General features: G+C 45.3%; 1 protein-coding gene across 1 annotated transcript; it reads left to right on the forward strand.

Annotated features, from left to right (window-relative positions):
* The first annotated feature begins 2,104 nt into the window (after positions 1-2,104).
* Positions 2,105-23,080, forward strand: LOC8041118 (post-GPI attachment to proteins factor 2-like). The gene is made up of 5 exons (XM_002414417.4): positions 2,105-2,585; positions 9,547-9,811; positions 13,559-13,665; positions 17,646-17,754; positions 22,205-23,080. Exons 1-5 carry the CDS (start codon positions 2,430-2,432, stop codon positions 22,357-22,359), a joined length of 792 nt encoding a protein of 263 aa, XP_002414462.1. The 5' UTR covers positions 2,105-2,429; the 3' UTR covers positions 22,360-23,080.
* Positions 23,081-23,769: the final 689 nt, after the last annotated feature.

The raw sequence follows: 23,769 nt of genomic DNA on the forward strand, positions 1-23,769 counted from the left end.
CTCACCGTGTTTTTCAAACTGAAAGCCTCTACTGGCAACAACGAAAAAGTGACGTCATTGGAAGTGCAGGGGTTCACTCTTTGGACTGTAGAATTTGTTCCCAACTGATTCGAAGCAGTTTCATGGTGTCAAATGAATGCTTTGGAAGCTCGCTCCAGTCCCCGCGCTCCAGCACGGATCAAATGATTGGCATATTCTATTTTTTAGACTGCTCGCCTGACTGGCAAGCTAACCTTCCACTGACGTCACGGCACTGAAAAGGGCGGGTATATTTGAATGTTGGTTTTTGCATCATTTTCATTTGCCGATTTCGCAATAACTATTATGAATTTCACGATACTAAATAGCGTACCAGAAAGGGTAAAGGCCGGGGAGTCAGAAAATATTGTTAGTTGAGGTAGCTCAAAAATCGCCGTAGTACCCCTTTAAAAATTAACAAGGTCTGGATGCTTCTGGGGAATCTGTTGGACCGCATTTTTGGGGGCCTCGAGTTTAGTCGGTGAATGCTGCCTGCGCTCTCGCTGTGTCGGGTTCTGTGTTGATTCTATTCTTGTCTGTGGCCGACTATTTTCTCCGTACCACGATCCATGGACCGCCAGAGAAATAGCCCGCCTTAAAATGAGCATCGTCTTTCCCACCAGCCAGAAGTTGTGGCCAGTATCGAGTAGTACCTAAGCAGCGAACACTGAATGAACTTTACGGCACGTGTAAGATTCGTAGTAAAATGTTTGGAGCTCAGCTTGCGATATTTACGGCCACTCCGGTCTTCGTGAGGTTCGAAGACTTCGAACTTTGCGAGCTTAGGCTCCAAAATTTTATTTTTATAGTTTTGAAGTTTTCGAATCTGAAGCTCAAAGAATTTCGAAATGATTGAATCTTGCGAACCTGAATCATACAGGAATTAAAACCGTCAAATCTTGCGAACCTCAATCTTAAAAAAAAAAATTGAAACCGTCGATTTCGAATTTTCTAAAAACCTCGATGACTTCGAACTTTGCGAATTCGAATCCGGGCAGCTACGATTGTTCCGAACTTTGAGAAGTCGAACCCGTTTCGAAGTTCGAAAACCGTCAAGTTCGAACTTCGGATGGTTTGCGACATCCCTAGCTTGAACTTCAGACGGGGCAATTTTCCCAGCAACTCCGATATTGCTCGCGAATTGTTCCCTAGCTTTCCCAAGATCCTCGCGCTGCAATGACTCGAAACCATAGCTCGAAACTGAACTCGAAGCGGGTACACATGCGTGAGTCTGTTAGCGACAACCGCGTGTAGTGTTCAGGATCGTGATCGCGCCAGCTACGGGGTGTGAAGCTGCGTTCGTCGCACTGTTGGTGTAATGTTACGAGACCATTTTCGCCAGGTCCGTTTTGTCTCCCTTCCTGCGCGGCATCCATCATACCGCTATGACAGCGAGCTTTTAAAATCAAAGGGATAGCCACGTGTGTGTGTGCCTTGATCTCGCAGGTTTGGCGAAATGTTCTCCGGTTTTGGATTTGCTGGGCAGTGGAAAGCGGCACTTACTTGCTCAAGTGATGGCGACAAGGCGACAACCGGAGCGTCGAACGGTCGAACCACGCTGTTTTGTTTACGTCAAGCGTTTGGCTTATAGGTGGATAGATGGACGAATCCACAGTGGACGAATCCGCTCACTGATCTCAATCCGCTGCAGAGCGGCGCTGCTGGACACCTAGCAGAAAAACTGAACTATTTAAAATTGGTCGGTGTATTGCGCTACCTAGCCAGAGCCAACAATTGGCCAGTAAGCAAGAAAGAGCAAAAAAAAAATCTTTTATTGATAAAATATCAAAAGGACACTTTAACCATTCAGACCACTGATTCGGATCGTCCTCTCTTCAACCATTAGTAAATTAAAAAAACAAAAACCGAGTTTTTTTTGTTTTTTTTTTTAAACCGAGCGATTTTGAATGACACACATTTTAAAGCATTGTTGTCTGTTAGGATGTTTGGAAACCGTTTTTTTTTTTTGCGCTTTTCATTTTTCATAGAGCCACTGAATGTCCACTGTTTTCGTCCGCCTCGTCACTAGCGCCACTGACCGTCTCGGTCGTCGGCAGGGATTCCGAGTGGGGCCGAGGCGTCGATTGGTCGGATCTTCCAATGGTGGGACAAAGAATCGGCGGATGCCCCGTCGGCGCCGTGCCGCCTTCTCCGCCCAAGTAGACCTCACGGGCCGAGGCACCGCGACCGCCGAACTCATGCGCTCCGTCACGGGCAAGAAGAGCGCCGGGCCCGGCACCTAGGGACGCCGACTATGAGACACAGTCCGACGGCCGTCTCCAGCTTCGCGCACCGGTCGTCGCCGCTTCTAACATCTCGACTCGGTCGAAATCGGCCGTAGAAGCGCGCTGCAGCGGGGTTTCTCTGGGTCTCGAGACGCATCGGGCGGCCAAGCCTCCTCGAGCAGGACGATGGAGACGCCGATCCCGATGGAGCACGTTCTACTACGGGTGAAGGTTCTGAACCTGGCCTACTTGACAGTCGCCCTGCCTCTGTTCACTCTCGTCTTCTGTTTTGCCACTTCTATGCTGTTCCAGTACACGGCCGTCAACACGACCGTGTGTAAAGTGAGTCTGATTTTATATCCTCTATCCCTTTTCTACTACATCCTCGTAGATATCATCGCTTAATCTCCTTGAGTAGACGCGGCATCGCCGGCCTATATGGTACGGGCTGTACTACCGCGGCCTTTCTGTACTACCGCGGCTATCCTCAGCATGGTTATTATTATTATTATTATTATTATTATTATTATTATTATTATTATTATTATTATTATTATTAAAGTGCTGGCTCAAAGGGGCAGTTAGGAAGGCAGTCCTTGTTCGGGCTTTTGTTCGTTTTAGCGGTGAACAAACCTGGCGATTGTCTTCAGAGATCCGCGTATTTTCCTCGTAGCTTACGCGCTTTTAAATTTAGGAATTATCGGTTAAACAAAGAAAAAGAAAGATATATACATATATTAAATTGCTTTACGATTTGAGAATGGAGCTAATCGAAATGAATAGTCGAGAGTTTCCGACAAGTCATAAAAAGAAATTGCATCGATTGCACGCTACTTTGATTGCCGGCTGATAAACTTATCGGTTTTCTTGAGAAAAAAACAATAAATGAAAAACAGGTAAGCGTCGGACGTAACCGGCTACTGGCGTTTGCGGGTGTAGCGGGCTGCTGATCTCGGGTGCCCAGTCACGCACCCCGTCGCGGTTGGCTCAGCGTGTCCATTGAATCGGTCCTATTATCATCCCCTGCATAATGCATTTTGTGGCCCGCATTACAAAAGAGTCCTTGGTGCTAGTTGCCGCGAGACCATATCTTGTTTATTGCTTTTTTTTTTTTATTGGGTACCCAAATCTGACCTTACTTTCGTCGATCGTGCTGGTGTGAAACCAGCTTTCGCTCTCTGACGGAAGGCGTCGTTTTCGGAACATGCAGTTTCGGCCAAGCTTTTTCCGGCAAGCTGGTTTCGCCGCAGCGCTCGCGTGCTAAGCGTTGGAGGCCGACTTTAGGGATTCGAGGTTTTTCGCTTGGAAGCCAACATCGCGTTCGCTTATTTATTTGTTTTTTTATTTATTTAAATACCTTAAAGGCCCGTTCACACTCTTGCGACCGAGTACGACTGAGAGAGACGAGATCTCTTAAAACTTCCTAAATGTTTTTAAAATCGGGGAACACACTGGCATTGTGGCGCCATCTATGCGATGACCCTGGAACTGCCTTTCACAAGAGCGAAGGTTTTGCAGGATTTCCGAGGTCAAATGTGCGTAATACCCATAGAAAGGCTCGTTTATAAAATTGACAAAAGTTTTTCGAGCCAAGAAAGAAAGTATAATGCGCGAGAAATAAAAAAAATATGCCGGACCGCCGAGTTTACACTGCTTCCCAATAGATGGCGCCAGTGTGTTCTCTGGTTTATGAAGTTTTAAGGAACCCAGGTTTAAGAGGTCGCAAGAGTGTGAATGGGCCTTAAGGACCCCCATAGGGGGTATTACATAAGGGGTGGCATACAACAAACATCAACAAAAGAAGGGTACAATGTCACAAAAGCAAATTTGCATATGTAAAATAAAACAAAAATCGACAAGAAGATTAGTATGCAAACACACACACAAAAAAAAAAAAAAAACACCAAACATACCTAGAACGCTATTGCACGTATTAATTCTTTAAATTCTATTGAGTCACCAGTGGTTACAATGTTCTGGGAGAGCCCGTTCGAATCAAATGCTGTACGTGAAAAAAAAAAAAAAAAAAAGAGTTCTGAAATGTGGTGGTTCCAATTGCCTTTGGACGCTGTACACGGAGATTGCGACGGTTGCGGCGTACAGAAAGAATGATAATCGAAGGCACGGGCTGTAAAAAAAATTGTAAAAAAAAGATAACCTAGCTAAACGGCAGCGTTCAGAGAGGGGGAGGTTGGCACGGGTTCGAAGAGATGTGACGCTGCGCCTTGGGTACACTGCTTCACCCGCATAAGTTTTTTTTGGTAGCCTCTGTTTGTAATTTGTTTACCTTCTTTTCTTTCTTTTGTTTTTTGTTTCTTACAACTTTCATTGTGTTTTGAAATTTTGCCAGCGTTGCGCAGGTATCTTTTCTTTAGAACGTTGGGCAACAATTGAGTTCTCCGAAGTACACTTTCGCAGTCGCTGGGGCTGGAAGACAGAAAAAGCGGTGTGTGCATATTTCACTTCAGTTAATTTTAGTATGTTACAACTGAAAAAAAAAAAAAATTGTGGATGGTTGAGTGTGTTGGTATCTGTTTGTCTTCCATGCCCCTCTTTAGTTATCGTAATTTAAACAAATATTGGATGGATTTCTTTGTTAATTATGCAAAATTGATCATCAATATATAGCTGAATTTGTAGCACAGGTCCAGATGCAGGTACCTTGTTTGACTATTTTGCTTCTTCCTCTCAAACGAGATAATGTAATACTAAATAAATGTTAATTATTAGTATAAAGGAAACTCGGTAAAACATGACCATTTTGATAAACCAGCTTCGAAGAACGGCGCAATAATGCACTATTCTGCACCACCACCACCAGAGAAACAGCAAAAGGTTTGCTAATTTCTCTCTCGAATAATGATGCAAAACAAAGGGGAAAAAACAAACTCAAGAAAGCAACAGCGTGGCATTGATTTAAAAATGATACAAGATTAACGAATGAAATTTGTTATGGCATGGCATGCATACCTTGTAAGTTTCAGCATGTTGTTTAGAGAATTTTTTTGTTGTGTATGTTGAATGTTTTATGAATACGTGATGCAGTACAGCATCACAGATTGTTCTGGCAGACGGCTGAATGATTTCCAGGTCAAGACCTAATCCCCTAACATTTTGTCCCATGTCATCTAGAATTAAGAGAACTAAAACAGCAGTGACTATAGTGCGGTGGCAATATTTCCACAGCTGGTTTGCAGTTCTAAAATTTCAGCTTTTGAAGTTGCACATGCTTTATGTCTCAGGATTTTTTTAAATGTTTTTTTTTTATATATATATAACATTACAAACAGTGTCTAACAGTGGGAGAAAACAAATGATGGTGTATACTTTGAATTTGCAAAGCATACTCTTGGCTGAGCCAGCAAAGAAGTTGTTGTTAGTGCATTTCTACTATCTGTTTGATTTGTGGAACTGCCAAGAAGACTGCATTTTAGACGCATCAAAAACATTCAATGTCCGACAAAGCAATTTTGCCTTTATCGTCCGATGGGAAGGCTGTACTACTTGCAGCCAGAAAATTGTGTGAGTATTGATCGCTTTCATAATGAAGGTCTCTGTATATGGTATTTGTCATCTAAAGCGGAACAGTTTTTAGAGACTCTTGATCTGAGCGCAGATGCAGTCTGAATGTCTTAGAACCCCGGCCAATCATGATTGGTATCAGTGGCACTTAGGGGATGCTCGCATAACGGGGGTCAAAGACGCTGACGGATCTTTATTCGGCAGAAATGCGAAACAAACAACTACTTAGGTAGTTGTTTTTTTGGCCTTTGACGAACACTTGAAACATGCGGTAAAACCAAAATATGAGAATGTTGGCATAAGTGGGCGAAAGGTCAGTTTAGATCACCCGGAGAATTCAGCATTCCAGCCAAATCTCAGCTGGACACTTCCGACACCTGTGTCAGCCGTCGACACATTGGGGGCAACCGCAGTAGGGCTCCCGCCCACCAACTAAGGTCCGAGTGCTTGGAGGTCTGTCAGAAGGAAATGCCTGAAACACTGAGGTTTGATTAGCAGTAGCGGAGGGGGGGGGGGGGGGGGGTTGTAAGGGAACTTTGGTCAGCCTGCAAAGGTATGAAATTTTTACCAAAGCACCTGAAAAAATTTGCAAAATATCCAACTTCATTGTACTGTATACTATATACCTAATGTGTTTGCTTGGAAGTCTCAAACACACTTTTTCGGTGTGTCAGCAGTTCTCTTAGTAAGTGTAGCGATTCAAATCTTTTTGTTTTTCCTCTGCTTACAGGAGTCAGCCGTTCATGGCAGGTAACGATTGCCATCATAATGAGTGTTTTTAAATCTTCAAAATTAGTTGGAGAAGTCTGATAAAGTGTGAAACGATGGCTGCAGGGTTAATGTTTTAACGGAGATTTCACTTTTCCACTTGGGCTGCAAGGGAGCTTGATTCTGAAAAGAGGTGGAACATTAGGGACGAAATGTGCATCTTTTTTCCCACTAAATTTAGTGGGCAATGCTTCAGATTTTAATCCAAAAGCTGAATGAAGACAGATTCCTCATCCACAGGATTTTGGCTATGTTTTCCACTGCTTTCAGCCCCACACTTGCAGGAGTTGAATTGATAGACTTCTTTGTTCTAAATTAAAAAAAAAAAAAAATCTAAATAAAAACAGTTAGCTGAAGAAGCCTGGAAGACTAGGGGATATGGTAAGCGTGATTATCATAGTCTCCGAGTCGTTGAAGTATGGCACTCCAGGTGTTTCTTCTGTCAAATTTTAAAAATGAAGGGGGAACTCTGGTGTTTCTTTTTTTCTTTTTTAGCTACGCGGACTAACCACATTGTCCGAATACATTGGTTTTACTTTTCCCCGCATGCTATTTAGTTATCTCTCATTTCAGAATAGATAATGAGAAAAGGGCAAATGCAAGTTCCAAATTTCCAAGCGCCTTCCAGTGTCATGACGTCGTACATCAAAAAACTTGCGGGTCAAGCGAGCAATCTAAGAAACAGAATGTTTCACACATTTGTTGCATTCACACTAATCAGATTTTTTGTAATTTGCTGGAAGTTCTACTGCCCACATAGTGAACCTGTACCCACATTTGTCACTTCTTCAGTGTGTTCAGTAGCTTCAGTGATGAAGACGAAATGTAAAAATTTAATCACTCCGCAAAAAATATAATTTTGTTCTTTTCTTTTGGTTACTTGCTCGGCCGTCTCCGTTGGTGTGTCGTCGAATGAATTTTGAGGGAAGCCAGCAACCATGCAAATCTCGTCTGAGGAAGAGAAGCGGAAGTGCGGAGATTTTTTCTTTATACGCAGCAAGCCTCCTTTATATCATCCACGTGCTGGCATCCTCTATCCTTAGGGGCTGGGCTAAAAACAGTCCATGCCAGGGAAGAGCAGCGTGACATAAACACGGAGGTGGCCAAGGCAAACAGATTCCCCTTCACCCAGGCCACAAGAAGTGCCCTAAACACCCGGCTATATTTTGACAGGAGCCTCGAATAGCATGAATGGAAAACCGAGCTTGCCTGCAAGGTAGTCCAGTAAGATAAGGGCAGAAAAAAAAAAAAAAATTGCTCGCTCAAGTTGCACCGGATGTGCCACGGGAAAGCTATAAACTTCGGAGGAACAAAAAAAAAAATAAATTGTTGCCGGAATTCCTTTTTAAATGTGGGGAAAATAGCTGGAGGTTGATGTTTGGCGCAACATTGTGCGTGTAACAGTATACAGGCTGCCTTCATAGTGGGACCGGAATCTGTAAAAAGAAAGATGGGAACTTGCATTGGGGTTTTTGAGCCCTGGGGCTAAATTGGAGTGGGGGCAATAGCAAAAAGGCAAGATTGATTCATTCTTTATCTATTTTTTTACTTGGCCTTTGCAGGTGTGGGGTACAAACATAAAAATACCATATTTCATTCAGTCAGATAACTATAATTAACTAAAACCTTCAATTAGGTTTTTAAATTTTTATTTCTTTAGCGTATGTTTTTGTATGCTTGTGCCAGTTCCTCTGTATTGAATTAGGCTTTTTTTTTTTTTCCATTGAACCAAGTAAATACTTTTTAAAGTGTTTTGATGAAAGCAGTTCTTCTCTTTAGAAAAAGAACTTCCAGAAGCCATTGCTTTTACAGCGGGGCTGTTAAGGGCTAGTTTCTCCAGGATTGTGTCCAGTACCAAACAAATGTCGACACAACATTCTGGTTGCCACCGTCGCCCACAGATGGCGGTAGCTGTCCAAAGTGTTGTGTTTGCCGGTTGTCTGCTTCCCGCCGTCGCTCATAGATGGCAACGACCTTTCCAGCCTTCCCACTCTGGCTTACCGACTTGCAGACGGCCATTACTTCAATCCCACCATAGTACTGGTTCGCTGGTCTTTCTTCTTCACCAGAGTGGAAAGGCTGAAAGTTTTTTTGGTATTGTTTTGACCTATTTCATATTTTCGACACTGGCGTTGTCTATCATTTCTGTTTTTTTTTTTGTAAAACTGAATTCTTCATATAAATTATAAGCCTTGTTCGAAATTTCTCACCTCCTCCATATCTCTTTGTTGTAACTTTGGTTCAGCACGTTGGTGATACAGTCAAATACAAGAAAGAATAAAACATGCTGTTTCGTCTGTCCTTCGTGTTTCATTTCTTCTTGCATTACAAGGTGTTGTGACAGAAGTTTGTTAAACAGAATTTTCTTATAACAGACATTTGTTATAACACGTTTTTCATGACAAAGGTCTCTTAAACAGAAGTTTCTTAAAATAAACAGATGCAAAGGAAAAACAATTTTTTTAAACTACCTAAATTAAAAAATAAACAAAAAAAAACAAACATGAGCACTATTTTAATGGCACCAAACGAAATTGTTGTTGGTGCCCGCGGGAGCCTGCACAAAATTGGCGACTCTGCAGTCACGTGACTGACCACTATAGTCGGGTGGTGCTTGCGCTCTTTCAGAAGCTTCCTATAGGCTCTATTTATTAATCTTTGTTTTTGTCCTTTTTGTTGCTCTTCTTTTTTAACAAAATATTTTGATGTTCGAGAGTATAAGAAAATCGTCCATTTCCGCCATAGTACGGCTTCTCTGGTCTTCCTTCTTCACCAGAGGGGGAAGGCTGAAAGTTTTTTATCGTAAATTCGTTTTATGCCATCCTTTTTCCATCTACGGCATTAAAAAAAAAAAAAAATTTCTTTGCATGTTTTTAAAGAGAAGTTTGTTATAAGGGAAGTGTGCTATTAGTGGAACAGTTACGAGTCATTTGGTCAAAAAACGCAAAGAGGGTAGATTGTGGAAGCCAGGCCTTTGCACGCTTTGCACATGTCTCCTTGGTGTGCCCTGCAGGTGTACAACTTCTGCCCGTCGGTGAGCGCCATCACGGGCATCTCGCCGCAGCGCTACGTGTGGCGCACGGGCGTGGCGCTGCACACGGGCCCCCGCCTGCTGCTGGCGTCGCTCTACCCGCGCTACTACAGCCGCAGGGCCCTGCTGGTGGAGGCTCCCCGGAGGCCCCTCTTCCTAAGGCTGGCCAGGGCGAACTACCTGCTCCACCTCACCGAGGCCCTCTCCCTCGTCGGGGTCACCTACGTCTCCAACAGGGAGAACTACCGTGAGGTCCCTTCCAGTTAAGCTGCCGCGAACACCGAGTCAAATTGGGGGGGTCTATTGGGCCAAACTGACGAAGGGCATCTGGCACGCCCCAGCGGAGGTCCGAGGATTCATTTCGACCACCTGGAGACTTTCCGACGTGCAACCGAAATCTCCATTACACGGCACCTTCTTTGCAATGAGCCTCGGTCATTATATTCGCACCTTGGCCAGGGTTAGAATTTGAGGCCGTAGCCAGGCGCTTTGCCTCAGAGTCGCCGAGGCAGATGGTGCAATGAACACGTCTTAAGGCTAATTCACACACTTGCGTTTGCTTACGACCGAGTTCTTGGGATCTCTTATGGCGCAAGAACACGCTAGAATGCTGGCGCCATCCGTGAGATCACCCCAGAACTGCATTTCACTGAAGCGAAGCTTTTGCAGTATTTGTGGGATCATACGTACCTGCAACCCATGAGACGTGGTCATTTGAAACATTGTCAAAAGATTTTTACGAGCCAATAAAAAATATGAGGCGACAAAAACAAATAGGGAATACAGTCGCCGATTTATTTTTGGGACGCCGATAATTCGGACTTGTTCTATATTTCGGACCTAGTAAAGGAGGAACCGTGACTTACCCCTAGAAATAGTGTATATTCATGACCCATGTTTTGGACTGCTTGAAGTCCAGAAGTTTGCATTTTCGGACAAGATCATCGCGAGCGATCAGCGGGAAACACCACCGAGAAGCGGCCATTCGGAATTCTCTGTTGGCTGCACATGGATTGGCTTGGTTTGGCAGCGCTACTTAAATACTGCTAAGTCCTATTGCTAGGTGGCACTGTACGGCTTTTTTTCTTTATCCAGCTGCACGTCATTATTATTGTTGTTGTTTCCATTTTGCTTTGTTCATTCGCCACTGCAGTTGTGGGCTGGCACCTCTCATTTCAATCTCGTCTCGGTGTATCATGTTTTCGGACTGCGTCGGCTTGGACGTCATTGCCCCATCTGTTCTTCCGCCGCCACAATGTGTCGCTAAGAAGCGCAGAAAGTACTTGACCATAATGCTAGAAAAGAAGGCAGCGATTCTCAAGCTAACAGAAGGTTGCCGAACACAAACGGAGACGTAACCTAACACAAGGCGCACAGGCGAAACCTGAAGCAGGCACTATTTACGGCTTAGCCTGCTTAGACGTAATAAAGGCAAGTTTTTTTATCTGCTGATTTTTCGGACTGCTCTATTATTTGGACGTTTTTTCGGACCCTGCGAAGTGCGAAAACTTGGTCAGCGACTGTATACGAAAACCCCTGTTCCCGGCTACACGATAGGCGACGCCAGTGTGTGCTCTCGTGAGAGATCACAAGAGGTTTTAAAGGGACACTGACCCCCCCCCCCCCCTCCCCCACAAAATGTATTCTTTTATTTTTTGTTAGGCAGTCCATTATAGTGCCAGAAGACTACCCAATCAGTATTTTACTACAGCGTCGTGTATATTTTTAAGAAAATAAAAAATGAAACTCCTCGAAACCGATACCGAAACTAGACTGGAGAGGAAGAAGAAATATAGAGAAGGAGGGTGTTGCCAGAAATCACGTGACTGTGCAAATTGTTTTTTTCAATCAATGTATTTGCAGCTTTTTAGAAGCCACAAAAAATAGGTATCATATTTTGTTTCTATTTTTAATATTGAGTGTGTGCCTTCGACGACATACAGCTTTGATTATCTTTGTTGGTTGTGTTTAAACCACAGAAAACAACATGTGACCACAGAGACGAGTGTGAGAGCGACTCAAACCGGCCAGTTCTCGATCGATGGTTTTCGGGCGAAAAGAAAGTAAATTTCGAGCCGGAAATTGTGTTCTGGGTAGTTGGGCTCTGATATGTCATGTACAAATAAAAACCTTGGCGGGTGTGGCAGGCGCCTGTCGTGCTGCAGCTCGCTCTTCAGCTCAACGGTCCTTGGAAGCTTCGGCAACCGGGACGTTGCAACGACGCTTGCGTACTCTCGGGCTTTTTTCCGGTACTTCTACGGCCACCTGCCGAAATCGCGACATCTGTCAGCGTGACACTGCTTGCTTTCATTTGTTGCCACTTGGGGAGCATTTTCGATGCGTGAGAAGCTTTTTGTCTATTTACGAAGGAACCTGCAGTGCCATCAGGCCTTAGGTATTACAGGGTGTGGGTTAATAAAAAAAAAAAAAAATTAAAGACATTTACAGATCTCTGCGATGAGACATTGGAGTGCAGCTCTTGAGGTATTTTGATTTTGCGATATACCGTGCTAAACAATTTCAGAAAGAAATATATATATTTACATATACAAATATAGATCACTCTCCTCACATGCTAGTTCTGCACGCCTCCTCCTCCGTACCCTCCCCTCCTCCACTGTAGCCTCCCCTCCTCTTCCTCCATACCCAGCCCTCCTCCCACAGCTTCCGTGCTAAATTTAGCTGGAAAATTGACGCCACGTGACCTCAACACCAATTCAGTTTCCCCGCTAAATTTAGCAGGAAAACTGTGACGTCCTATAATGCAACGCGTGTGGTTACGCTGACGCTGACACCGCTCAGCGCAGAAACGGGCGCTTGGGACCTACGCTCTAAAAAAAGTTAAACGATGCAATAAAAACATATTTGTAAATAGCATATACAAAAAGGCATTACATTATAAACTCGTTACAATAAGACCTGGTTACAACAGACATTTGGATAAAACTAGGATTCCATGTTTTCATAGTTCATTTTTGGTGAGATTTGGAGGGCATTCTTCCTATTTTATTTTTTGCCCAGAGTTTATCGGAGTTTATAATTGTTAGATTCCCGATTCTCTGAAATTCTGAGCTTAATCTTAGTCTTTTCTGTTTTTCCAAAAATAAAAATAAATAATATCCAAGTGTAAATGTGTGCTAGATTCAAAATAATCTGCTTATATCGATTGACGCCATTGCCAGTGGCAATACTAATTTGACATTTTATAATTGGTGCCATTGCCAGTGGCAATACTAATTTGTCTCGTGACAACAGTTGCAAACACATGTTGCTTCAATAAACGTCAATAGCTTGGAATCAATAAACTTCTGGAGGTAGTCACTGGGAAGCTAGTATTCATAAAATAGGGAAACCGGTTCATTAAGGGCAGGGGCCGAAAGGCCAAAGCAGGCACCGGGTACAGGGCCATCTGTAGAACCCTGCAGGGAACTTGTTCACCGTGTCGAGTCGAGACACACATTTTTCACTTTGGCGAGCTGCAGGGCTCGGAATAAACACTTTGCATTCATAAGGCGAGGCACGGGCATCAGACTTCCTGTCAACGGATGGTCACAACTCTTACCAAAGAGAAAAGGATGATTCGACTCCATATTGTGGAAGCTGGCACTGAATAAGCTACGTTTCAGAGTAATGGCGCTTTAGCTATCTTGGTGCCAGTCATTCTGTTGTCCGTTCCTTCACCTGAAATCATAAGAAGCCGTTTTCCGCCCTCCAGACATGTTTGCAACAGAGCAAATAGGTAGTTGCCTCAGGTTCCCGGCATTGATGAAAGCCGGGATTTTGGGTCGTCAATCGTGCCTGCTCTTCACTAGGCACTGCACCCGCAAGAAATTCAGGGAATGGAGTGGTCCGTTGAGTGCTATCAACCGTCCTCTATCTTGTCGGCGTGTAATCTCTAAAGTTGTGAAAGCTACGGAGGCTTCCATTGCTCCCTTTTTGAACTGCCGGGGTTTTAGGCTGGATTGTTGATGGACCTCGTTTTCTTCCCTTTCAGCTGTACACGAGAAAATTTTCATAATCTTCATGGTGTCTTCCCTGTTGTACATGGTTGGGACATGCATAGCGGCCAACATGTGCCAGCACAAGAACGACACAGAAATGGTGAGTGGGTTCTTCGGGCGGCCACATGTTGTGTCACGTTCCATGGCGTTCCGTGGTGACGAAGGAGTTTCCCCCATCACCATTAAAGGGACGGTGCAACGATTTTCATCCTTTCAGTAGACACCGCTTAGAATTATTCCTCGACATTTACGACTCACGAAACACGCGTCGGTCTTTCTCCCCACGCAATGGTAGTTGTGCGAAAAATTGCAAAAAAATGAGCAGCTTTCTGCCCCTCAACTTGTGGCCAGAACAAGTGGCCACATGATCCGGACCCGATTATACGCCTCCGGTGTTTGTTGTAGTCGGGTGCTAAGTACCGAACGTTGTCAGGGTTCGGCTATTGCCGTCGACGGAACGACTGGACGCGAGTTGCTACCCAAATGCTTGTCGAGCTAACGCTTATCGTGAGCCCAAATCGAGCGTTCGCTCAGTGCTCGGGTCTAATCTATAAACCGTGCTCAAGCATCGTCACTTGGGGCACTACATGTGCCAACACTGCAACCTCTGAGCTATGTCATATTTTACGAAGGAGAGATTGAACGAAAACGCTCTCTTTTATTCGTAAAACGGACCCTTTTCAAAATTCTATCGATCAACCTTGGCGGTCACCACTGCTCGCTCACGATGCGCGCGATTGGACTTGAGTTTTCGCCGAACACTGACACAGCGCTCATTTTCGATACTAGCTGAGTCGAGTTTACGCCGAACGCAGATGCAGGCCTCGTGTTCCATGCATGCTCAGAGTATCTGAGCAAGCAACGGCCGACAGGCGTTGGCACGGACTTTTGGAAAAGGTCTGTTACACTGCAACGAAGAAGTTTATTGGTCAGTGGCGTCGCGTGCAAGCGTGCTTGGGTGCCCAGTGCCAGTAAGCCTGTGTGAAGTGAAAGAAGTTCCAATTGAATCTCGTTGCACTGCCACTTTAAAGGAAACCTATGCATCAGATCAGGGGTATATGATGCGTTTGGATCCGAATATTACTCCTCTTCACTCTTTGCCCAATTGGGAAACAGTCTGCAGAGGTCAAATAATTTAGGCGATAGTGGCTAATGTTTTGCACTTATTTCAGCATGTAACCGGAGCATCTAGAATGTAGGTTGGGCTACAATTCCACAAATGCAATGTGCCCCCTAAAGTCAATAACTGAAAAGTTAAATGAAATATCTCCGCTAATTAGCTGCCAAATTACACGAGCAACTTTGTTTCTAGCGGCCTCCGAGTCGGGCGATCCAATTGACAAAATTAAAAGTGTCTTAGTGCAATCCTTGTTTCTTTTTAATTTGGCTCGGCCAAAGAAAAATGCCCTGTATAGTGTAATACTGCCACGTGTCAGCACCGAGTGCCGATTCGTCATGGTACCTCGTGGGCATGACTGGAATTTTTATTTGTTATTTACTAGTACCGAGTGTCTCCAAAGGCAGTGCAGTGTTTTTTACAGCGGAGCTGTTAAGGGCTAGCTTCCCCAGGATTGTGTCCACCAGCAAAAAAATGATGACACCGAACTCTGGACAGCTACCGCCATCTATGAGCGACGGCGGCAACTAGACAATTGGTTGCCGCCGCCGCTCATAGGTGGCGGCAAACCTGGAGGAAGAGGAACGGGAGCGGAGCGAGCGGCGATTTGCGCAACAGCGCGAGTGGTCCACAATCGCTGCAAGGCCGCTTTTGGCTTACATTCCACTGCATCGAGCGCTTCAAATTTTCCTGTGAAAGAAGGGCAGATCGCTCGCCTGGAAAGCCACCGTCGAGAACAAAAGCTACAGCTCGGCTGCTCTTCCTTCTTCACCAAAGTGAAAAGGCTGAAAGATATTTTTTTTTACTGCAAAAATCAATAGTGCATTGCTCTGCCCAAATGGAGTGCTAGTGGTCCGGACCGGATGCCAAAGTTTCTGAACTCACCGTTACCTTATTCAAAAGTTTAAAGTGATTCTAGGAAATTTTCAATAAAAAAATGGCGACCCACAAAGCCCTCGAATACAGGGAGGTGGAAGGCGTCAGGTACCGGGAGCAGGGCCGGTTTTTCTAGTTAAGGTATCAGAAAATCACTTATAACTTTTGAATAAGATAACGGTTTTGAAATGTTGGGATCTGGTCCGGACTGCTATAGCTCCAGATTTGGACAGAGACTGAGCTTTTGGCAACGCATAGTCTTTATTTTTGCGATCGTAGTGTGTGTAGCACACACTGTACACACTACGACCTCATTTGAGGTCATCGCAGGAGTGGGAACACAACACCAAACAGTGCACAACAAATAAACAATCGGACATCAGGGAAAAGAAAGATGCGTAATTGCTGAAATAAAATCGTACCCGAGCATGCACGTAGGCCCATTGAGCTAATTTTCGGAGCTAACCGTATTTTCAGAGCTAACATGGAACTGGAATGGCATAGTGCATGAGAGATCGAGGAAGGAAATGCATTTAGTACATTCACTGCCACAATCTTCATTAACATTTCCATGTAACATTTTAAATGCGTAGCATTTCTAGGGCCAGCCTTAAGGATTTCGTGTCTGTGGCATGCAGCCTTGATGGCGTCACAGTTGGCACCATGATGTCACGTGACACTGCGACGCAATGTGCCCTTCAGCAGCCTCTTTACTGCGTTGGCAAAAGGAGCAATGCAAAGAGGCCCTTAATGCGATGCATTTAGATTTTGGAAAATGAGCAAATTTCTTAGCCACGCTATAGTGTGCCTGAAACTTTGGGACTCCCAAAGACCCAAAGTTCTCGTGAGTTATGGTGGCTACTCCCGTAGCCTGAATAGACTAGTGCCGTAGTCTATTCAGGCTATGGCGGTAGCCTGAATAGACTCGAGTAGACTAACGTCCCAAAGATGTCATGGTCATGGATGGCTATCTGCCGTAGCCTGAATAGACTATAGTGCCGTGGAATGCTGCCGTGGCATGCTGCCGTGGCATGAGCACTAGTCAATTCAGGCTACAGCAGTAGCCTGAATAAGCTACTGCCGTAATCTGAATTCATGTTACCTCGAGTCTGTTGAGGCTTCTGCCGTAGCCTGAATGGACCCATGATGTTACATCCCTCTTTAAATGAGGGTGTCAGTCAACAGATCTAGCGAGGATTTTGTTGGCAATTAATGTGGGCTCTGTGCTAGAACATTTTAATGTGGGGTTGACACATTCTAGTCTTCTAAGGGCACGACAGAAAATAGTCAATGTGCTTATCCCATTCAGGGTTGGCTTCAAAGGAAGTGCCCAAATATTCAGACTTGTTTACCTCATTAAATCAACCTTGTCGACTCCATAGCTAAAATTGCTTTGTTATAACACTCTTTTCAAAGATAAGTTGCATCTGGGACCTTGTGTTTTGGCAAGCTCTGATTATACTACCATAGGATACTGAGCAAGTGCCCACCTAAAATTTGGAGATAATCTTGAAAAAGAAACTTGTCAGTAGCTCGAATTCCAAGAGCAGAAATACAGAAGGGGCACATGATATGGTGGGCTGCATTGCTTTGAACCTAGGTACTTGGAGAAGCGGCTAACAAGGAGGGCTGCCCCACAGTTGGCCATAGTCGGTCACTAGTTGAGAGTTCAGGGGAAGCTTACCTTACCTCCTCCTGCTTTAGCAGAGCAAATGCTGGAGAGGAGGCAACCTCCACTCCAGTGTTCGGTCCTAAAACTCCTAAAACCTGTCACCGACTAGCTCAGAGGTCTGGGGTGCTTGACTGCTCCTTTGCTTAGTTTAGAAACATTATAGAAGTAGCGGGTTTTCGCTGGTCGTCCCCTGCTCGGTATATTACGGCAGGCGTTAGCTACTGTTCGCGTTTGTAAATTCTCGCACTGACCATTTGAAATATATCTTGCTTCTTTTACGTGCTGTCCGACTCAATAGTTTTTCTCTTGATCCTTATGATTTTCTCTCTTCGCGAATTATGTCGAAAGGTTACTTTAAGAGGTATAGGACAGACGGTGACAGTTTATCGAGAGCCGACGCCTTTGTTCGTTGCAGGAGAAAAAGTCTCGGCGCCTCAAAATGTCTCTGCTGGGACTGACACTAGCGGCCAGTGCGGGAATGCTCTACTTCTTCTACAAGCACCGCATTCACTGCGTCGAGCTGGGTACGTGCGCCACTCCCCACGCTCTGCCGTCGTCACATTATCTCCACAGTTACCATTCAGCGAGACATTTCTACACCCCGTTTTAGCATAACTTGGCAAACAACAGCAGGCATTTGTCAAGGTGTGCTGCGGACAATAATTTTTATGTTCGGACTATGCACAGTGTGCAGACTATGCACCTGGTGCGGTCTCCTTGCACCGTGAGGTCTACTTTGTTTCGAAAACAGTCGCCGGTGTTGTGACTCTCCAAGATGACTCCAAATTTAACATCACCAGGTAGAAAATGAATGCAGAGCGCAAGAAGACTTAAAAACACCCATTACAAATGTTTCCTAGGCACCACGGAGAAACCGACTCGAGGCGGGTTAGCCCGCAGAGAGTTTAGTGAGTGCACAAATGCGCGAGGATAGTCGACCTCTACCCTGGGTTTTTGGGGTCAAGGCTGTGGCGAATGCGCGATCTGAAAGAGCGCCGAATAATGTTGTAACAACTGCTCGAGGTGCTCGAGAACCAGACCAACAGATTTTTGCCACATTTTTCTTTAGCTCCTGGATGGCCTTAATAGCTATTTCTTATCTAGGCGATGCCCAGGTCATGGTTACTCTCGATTAACAAACACGCACTAACGCCACTGGCAAGCATTGTTGCCGAGTTTCTGGTGTCAGGGTTGCCAAACTTTTTAGCCTCAGAGAACCCGTTATGGCCTCAGATGGTGCCCGAGGAACCTTTCTCGTTCTTAGCATTGATCCCATAAAGCGGCGCAGAAGCTCAAAGACCTTGTCAACATTAATGTAGATACTGGAGAGTGTTTGGCATGTAGTCATGTGTCGATGGATGGCTCAGATTTTCTAAAATAGTGCTTAAATTGGTAGAACACTTTGAGGGAGGGGCGGTCAAAGAAATAGACCTTATTCAGATTTGCGTGCCGCCTGTTGGACATTGCGCCAACCCTCTTCTGTAGTCTCAAACGTGGCAACTTGTCTTTGAAATGACGGGCAGAGCGCGGCTATGGAAAAGTGATGCTGCTACTACTGGTGTGCCGTCAATCAACGGATAAATAAGAAGCCAGCTGAAGTAAATATATGGATTACATTTCTTTTTATTTTCAATCTGTAGTTTTTACGGCGAATCTTGGAATAATTGTAGCGTTTTACAGGGACTATCCGAGTGGTGGAATGGCAGCACCCGCGCCGCCTGCTTCTATTGCGGTCTCTGTCACACTCTCTCGGTATATGAAGCTCCCCATTTGTGCATTAAAGGGGCCCTGCCACAACTTTTTGGCTGGTTTTTAGTTTGCACCGAACCTGAGAGCACTGAACGTAGTAACTTAGTGAAACTTTTCTTTTGTCGAATTTCGCTTTATTTTAAAAGTTATAGGCAAGTTAAAATGACAAAAACGAGTAAAAAATAACCTCCTCCATGACATCCTTGGTCGCTTGAGTGGCGGTGAGCTAGACAAGGGGTAGTCAGCTCAGCGAGCGCTCACGGCTGCCGCACTCCGTGTCGACGGCGCGAGAGGGCGCCACTAAAGCACATTCTGGCTAGGCTGTATGAAGCGGGCAGCCAGGGCAGCTCGCATTGCATTTGCTGCACGATTAAACATTAATTCGGCATGACACTTCATTGGCCAGAAATGACAGCAAACATGGGGTACAGATCAGTTCAGAACGGAAGTCACTTTATTAGCCAGGCTTGCCAATGTAATTAATTTCGAACTACCTAATGCCTCCAGCACACCCCAGAAGAACAACATTGTAAGAGCTTGGACGGGGAACGCTATGCAGGCAGAGTCGGGATGGTAGGGAAGCCACGATGATGGCCCAGAGCCTCGATTGTTTGTGCGGGTGCCGAGAGATGGTGTTGATAGTGAATGACGAACTGAATCGGAGATTAGTCGATTTGAATTGGAAGCTTTGGCTAGGTGGTGCAAGCTGCCGCCCGATTTAAGGGGGGGACACTACCCAGAAAAAACAATTGCTGCAAAAATTTGATTTTGAAAAATGTCATATTTGCATCCACCAAGTCCTAGAGAATATTCCCAGAAAGTTTCATTAGTTTACACTGCATAGTTAATTTTTTATAAATTATTTTCGATTCACCGATGCTAAAAAAAAAGGTAGTGATTGCGTACTTTGAACGCATTTTTCTTCATTCCACTTTTTGGCATAAATTTCACTTCAGGAAAACTATCGTTTTGTTATTACGTAACTTGGATTCATTTTTATAAGTTTTTCTGGGTTAAAATTTTGAGGGGAAGATAGCTGCGAGCTTGCATTTTTATTTTTGTAAATTTTCATGCTCAAGAACTAAAATTTTAGACAAAGAATGGAAATCTAAAAAACAGTAATTGTGTTTGTGTGTCCTTTTTTTTTGTCATGAAAGATGGTATAATATAGAAATATAGCTCCATAGTTATGTGCTCTAAACTGTCCTAAAGCAATATACTGTAAACAACTTAATTTTTGCGGGCTCAATTTTTCGCGATTTAGGTCAAAGGTGATGTTATGAAATAATTTGCGACGCGATGGGATCTTAATATAGATTCCTATTTTTTGCAAATTGTAGACGATTCGCGAAATTTGCAAAAATTAGGTCCTTGCGAAAATTAATAGCCCCTTCCCCTGGCAAATAGCGAGCGCTCGGCGCGCGCTCGCCGAGCGGATTCTTGTTTCCCTCGCGAGATGAGAGCGATCTCTCTGTGTGCCGCTTGTAGATCTGGAGCCAGTGGGGCGCTCACCGAGTGGCTCCAACCGCTCCGTGGAAAAGTAGCGGAGCGCGTCGAGCGGTCCGGAGCAGTTCTTCGCGCAGCCTTTTTTGGAGGAGTACGATCTGTAGTCGTCTCTCGCAACGTTTCAGTTTCGTTAGCGACATTTGCGCGGGGGAGTGAAGGCGTTTCGCGGCCTTTTTGTTTCGATTGCTGGGTGGGCTCTCTTTCGTTCCCCTCATCATGACCGACTCGCCCGAGCATGCTGCGACGATGACATCGTTACAGTTAATTTCAGGAGGTCTAATAAAATGCAGTGACGGCGACGAAGATACCAGCTTAGCTCCAGCTTGAGTGACGACGAGGCAGCCGTTCTCGGCGAAGTGTTTGCCGAGTCGTTTGGCTGGCCAGCGAAGAGGCCCAAGATACCGCGTTACGTCGAAGGCGTTGTGCGCGCCAATTCGGATGAAGAGCTAGGTATATGTTGTTTGTTCGTTTTGTGGTCTCTGTAATGTATTTGGAATAATTAGAAGACAACACACCAAATACTCCGCAGATGGAAGTCGCCTTCGGAGATGACGATCGCTTTACGGCATACGTGTTTGGTATTACTTAATCATCCTACGGCTCGTACAAGTACTTCTAGTTGTCTTCATCGGGCTTATATAACTGTAAGGAAAAATAAATTGTGTCTCAACGTCGGGGTCACCGTTAATCAAGTAGTAAACAATCAATTTTTTGTCAAAGCATAAAGTTCCGATCAGAACTTCATGCTTTCAGCAAGATAGCAACGGGAACCGCAACTGTTCAAAAGCGAGAGCAGACGCTCAGGAAGCGGTGGCGGCGGTGGCGCTGGGAGCGTTACACTCGATTTGCTCCGCAGCGCGTGCCACTGGGATGGACCACGTGACGGATCGCTCACGGAGGCCGACCGCTCGACGACCGCTAGCGCGGAGCGCTCGGCATTTGCCAGGGGAAGGGGCTGTAAGTCGTTTACAGTAACACATGTACACGGCAAATTTAAAAGTAATTTCAAAAAGGTGGTTTTCCTTTGCAAGCACGACCACTTTCATCTTTGAACTATTGCAATTTTTTTTTGTACTTCTCTCAGGTTAACAAAATTTGTCAGAAATATTCTCAACATCAACAAAAACAATCCCCGTAAATGTCATTTAAATCAAACAAGTGGTTCAAACATTCACTTTTTTGGGTGGTGTCCCCCCTTAGAGGGTTCAGCCGTATCATCCATCCATCCATTGGGCAGCTCGGGAACCCCTGAGGAACCCTTGGGTTTTTAGGAACCTTTGAGAACACATGTCTTGCAGTCTGAGGCATGGGTTCTTTATGTGTGAACCAGGCTTAAGGTTGGTCCACACACTTGCTACTGCTTACACTCAAAAGGTGTTGTTTAACACCTTTTGGGATCTCTTACGACAAGAGCACACAGGCACCACATTTGGCAGTTCCGTATATTTTATTTTTGTTATTGCACATCATTATTTTTTTGGTTTGAAAAACTTTTTACAATGTTATAAGCAACCATTGCTGGTAGATAATACATATTTTGCAAATAGCGCAAAACCTTCGCTCCGCTAAAATGCAGTTCCAGGACCACCTTGTAAATGGCGCCAGCGTGCCGGTGTGTTTTCTCGTCATAAGAGATCACGAGAACTCGGTCGTAAACAAACGCAAGTGTTTGGACGTGCCTTTAGACGACGACTGAGCACGGCCTCTCCATGCGTGCAGCGTTCAGCTGGTTCTCCCTGTGCGAATACGTCATCTGCGTCTGCAACATGGCCTTCCACCTCACCCTGGTGTACGACATCCCCGACGAGGAGCTGCTCGTCGGGATTCCCCTGGGCGTGGCCAACTCCAGCAAACCGGCTTCGAAGGACCAGTGAGCTTGCCTCCGTACGCGCCCTTCCGGGCCGTGCTGCCGCTCCGGGGACACAGGACCCCCGGGGGGCTGCCACGCACACTCTTCCCGTCACCCAGGCTACAGAAACTATCGATTTGGGTGCCCTGCTTTCGATTAAAAGGAAGCTCGAGCCGTCGTCGGGAAGTTCGGACCGCAGTCTCGAGCGCCGACTTCTTCCGAATGGCGTCGTCGGGGGCCGCGAGGTGCCTCTTCCTTACCGCTACCAAAGTGCGGCGTATTTTGTGCGACGGAGTTTTGCAGCGCCTAGAGTCACTTCATAGCTACGCTCGGGGTGTCGGTGTCGTGCACAGCCGAAAGCGTCGGCGTTCGCGATTAGCCGAAAGCTCACCGTGCGGCCTTTACTTCGATTAATTCTGCTTTCGTCGACGGAAATTAGAGCAATATCAGACTGTCAATTTTGACGATATCGGTTTAAAGGGACACTGACAGGGTATTTATGCTCGCCGAGGTTTTTAGTTGTACGTGTCATATGAGAGCTCAACTACCCAGAACAGAATTTGCGGCTCGAAATTCGGTTTCTTTCCGCCCGAAAACCGCCGATCAAGAACTGGCCGGTTCGAGTCTCGCTCACTCTCTTTTTCGAGGTCACGGGCCGTTTTCTAAGGTATCGATGCGACCACCAAATTTAATCAAAGTCGTGGGTCACTGAAGGCACACGCTCAATAGTAAAAATAGAAAAAAAATATGAAACCCAGTTTTTGTGGCTTCTAAAAAGCTGTAAATACGTTGATTGAAAAAAAAAGTTCCACAGTCAACCGGAAGCATTCTGTGCGTTCGTCGTTCCGCGTATCGTGGGACTCGCGGGGACGGCGATGGCAGCGGACGACGGGCGTGGGGCCTCTATTTCAGAACTGTCGTTCGCGGTACCGGCGAATTCTGTCTACCTTTAAGAGAGAAATTTGGGACTGATCAAAAGAATTGGTATTCATCCCGTACGACACGCCCGGCCACCAAGCCGATTTGCACGAAGACGTCGCCGAGCCGTCGCTCCCTTCTCGTGGCTGAAGACATCGCTCGCGCAAACGTCAAGCACGACGTGTCTACTTCGAGTTGAATATGCACGCGTACGATTTCTTTACTAGGTGCGAATGTCCCCAAAGCGTGGTGCTTCCCAACTTCGACTCGGGAGTGCTTTTGCTAGAGAAAAATCGACAGCAAACTTTCAAACTTACAGTTTACCGGCTTAATTATTACAGAGGAAAGAGATCCACCAGAAAAGAGATCCCCCAATAGCACAGTGGGAAAGACGTCCGGTTCACACGCGGTAGGACAGGGTTCGATTCCCCGTGAAACTTTATTTTTTTTTTTTTTCAAACATTTCCCGATGTTTACGTATCTTTTTTTTTTCTTTTTTTACAATCATCACTGAAGA

The sequence above is a fragment of the Ixodes scapularis genome, unplaced genomic scaffold (assembly GCF_016920785.2).
Source record: "Ixodes scapularis isolate PalLabHiFi unplaced genomic scaffold, ASM1692078v2 PGA_scaffold13__105_contigs__length_92229423, whole genome shotgun sequence".
NCBI classification, from domain to species: Eukaryota; Metazoa; Arthropoda; class Arachnida; order Ixodida; family Ixodidae; genus Ixodes; species Ixodes scapularis.

What these genes read in the sequence shown, in the direction of transcription:
- LOC8041118 (XM_002414417.4), top strand. Translation starts at nt 2,430, where the DNA reads ATGGAGACGCCGATCCCGATGGAGCACGTTCTACTACGGGTGAAGGTT. An exon ending in CTCCAACAGGGAGAACTACC is followed by an intron (nt 9,812 to 13,558) that starts GTGAGGTCCCTT and finishes CTTCCCTTTCAG; the next exon opens with CTGTACACGAGAAAATTTTC. An exon ending in ACAAGAACGACACAGAAATG is followed by an intron (nt 13,666 to 17,645) that starts GTGAGTGGGTTC and finishes TGTTCGTTGCAG; the next exon opens with GAGAAAAAGTCTCGGCGCCT.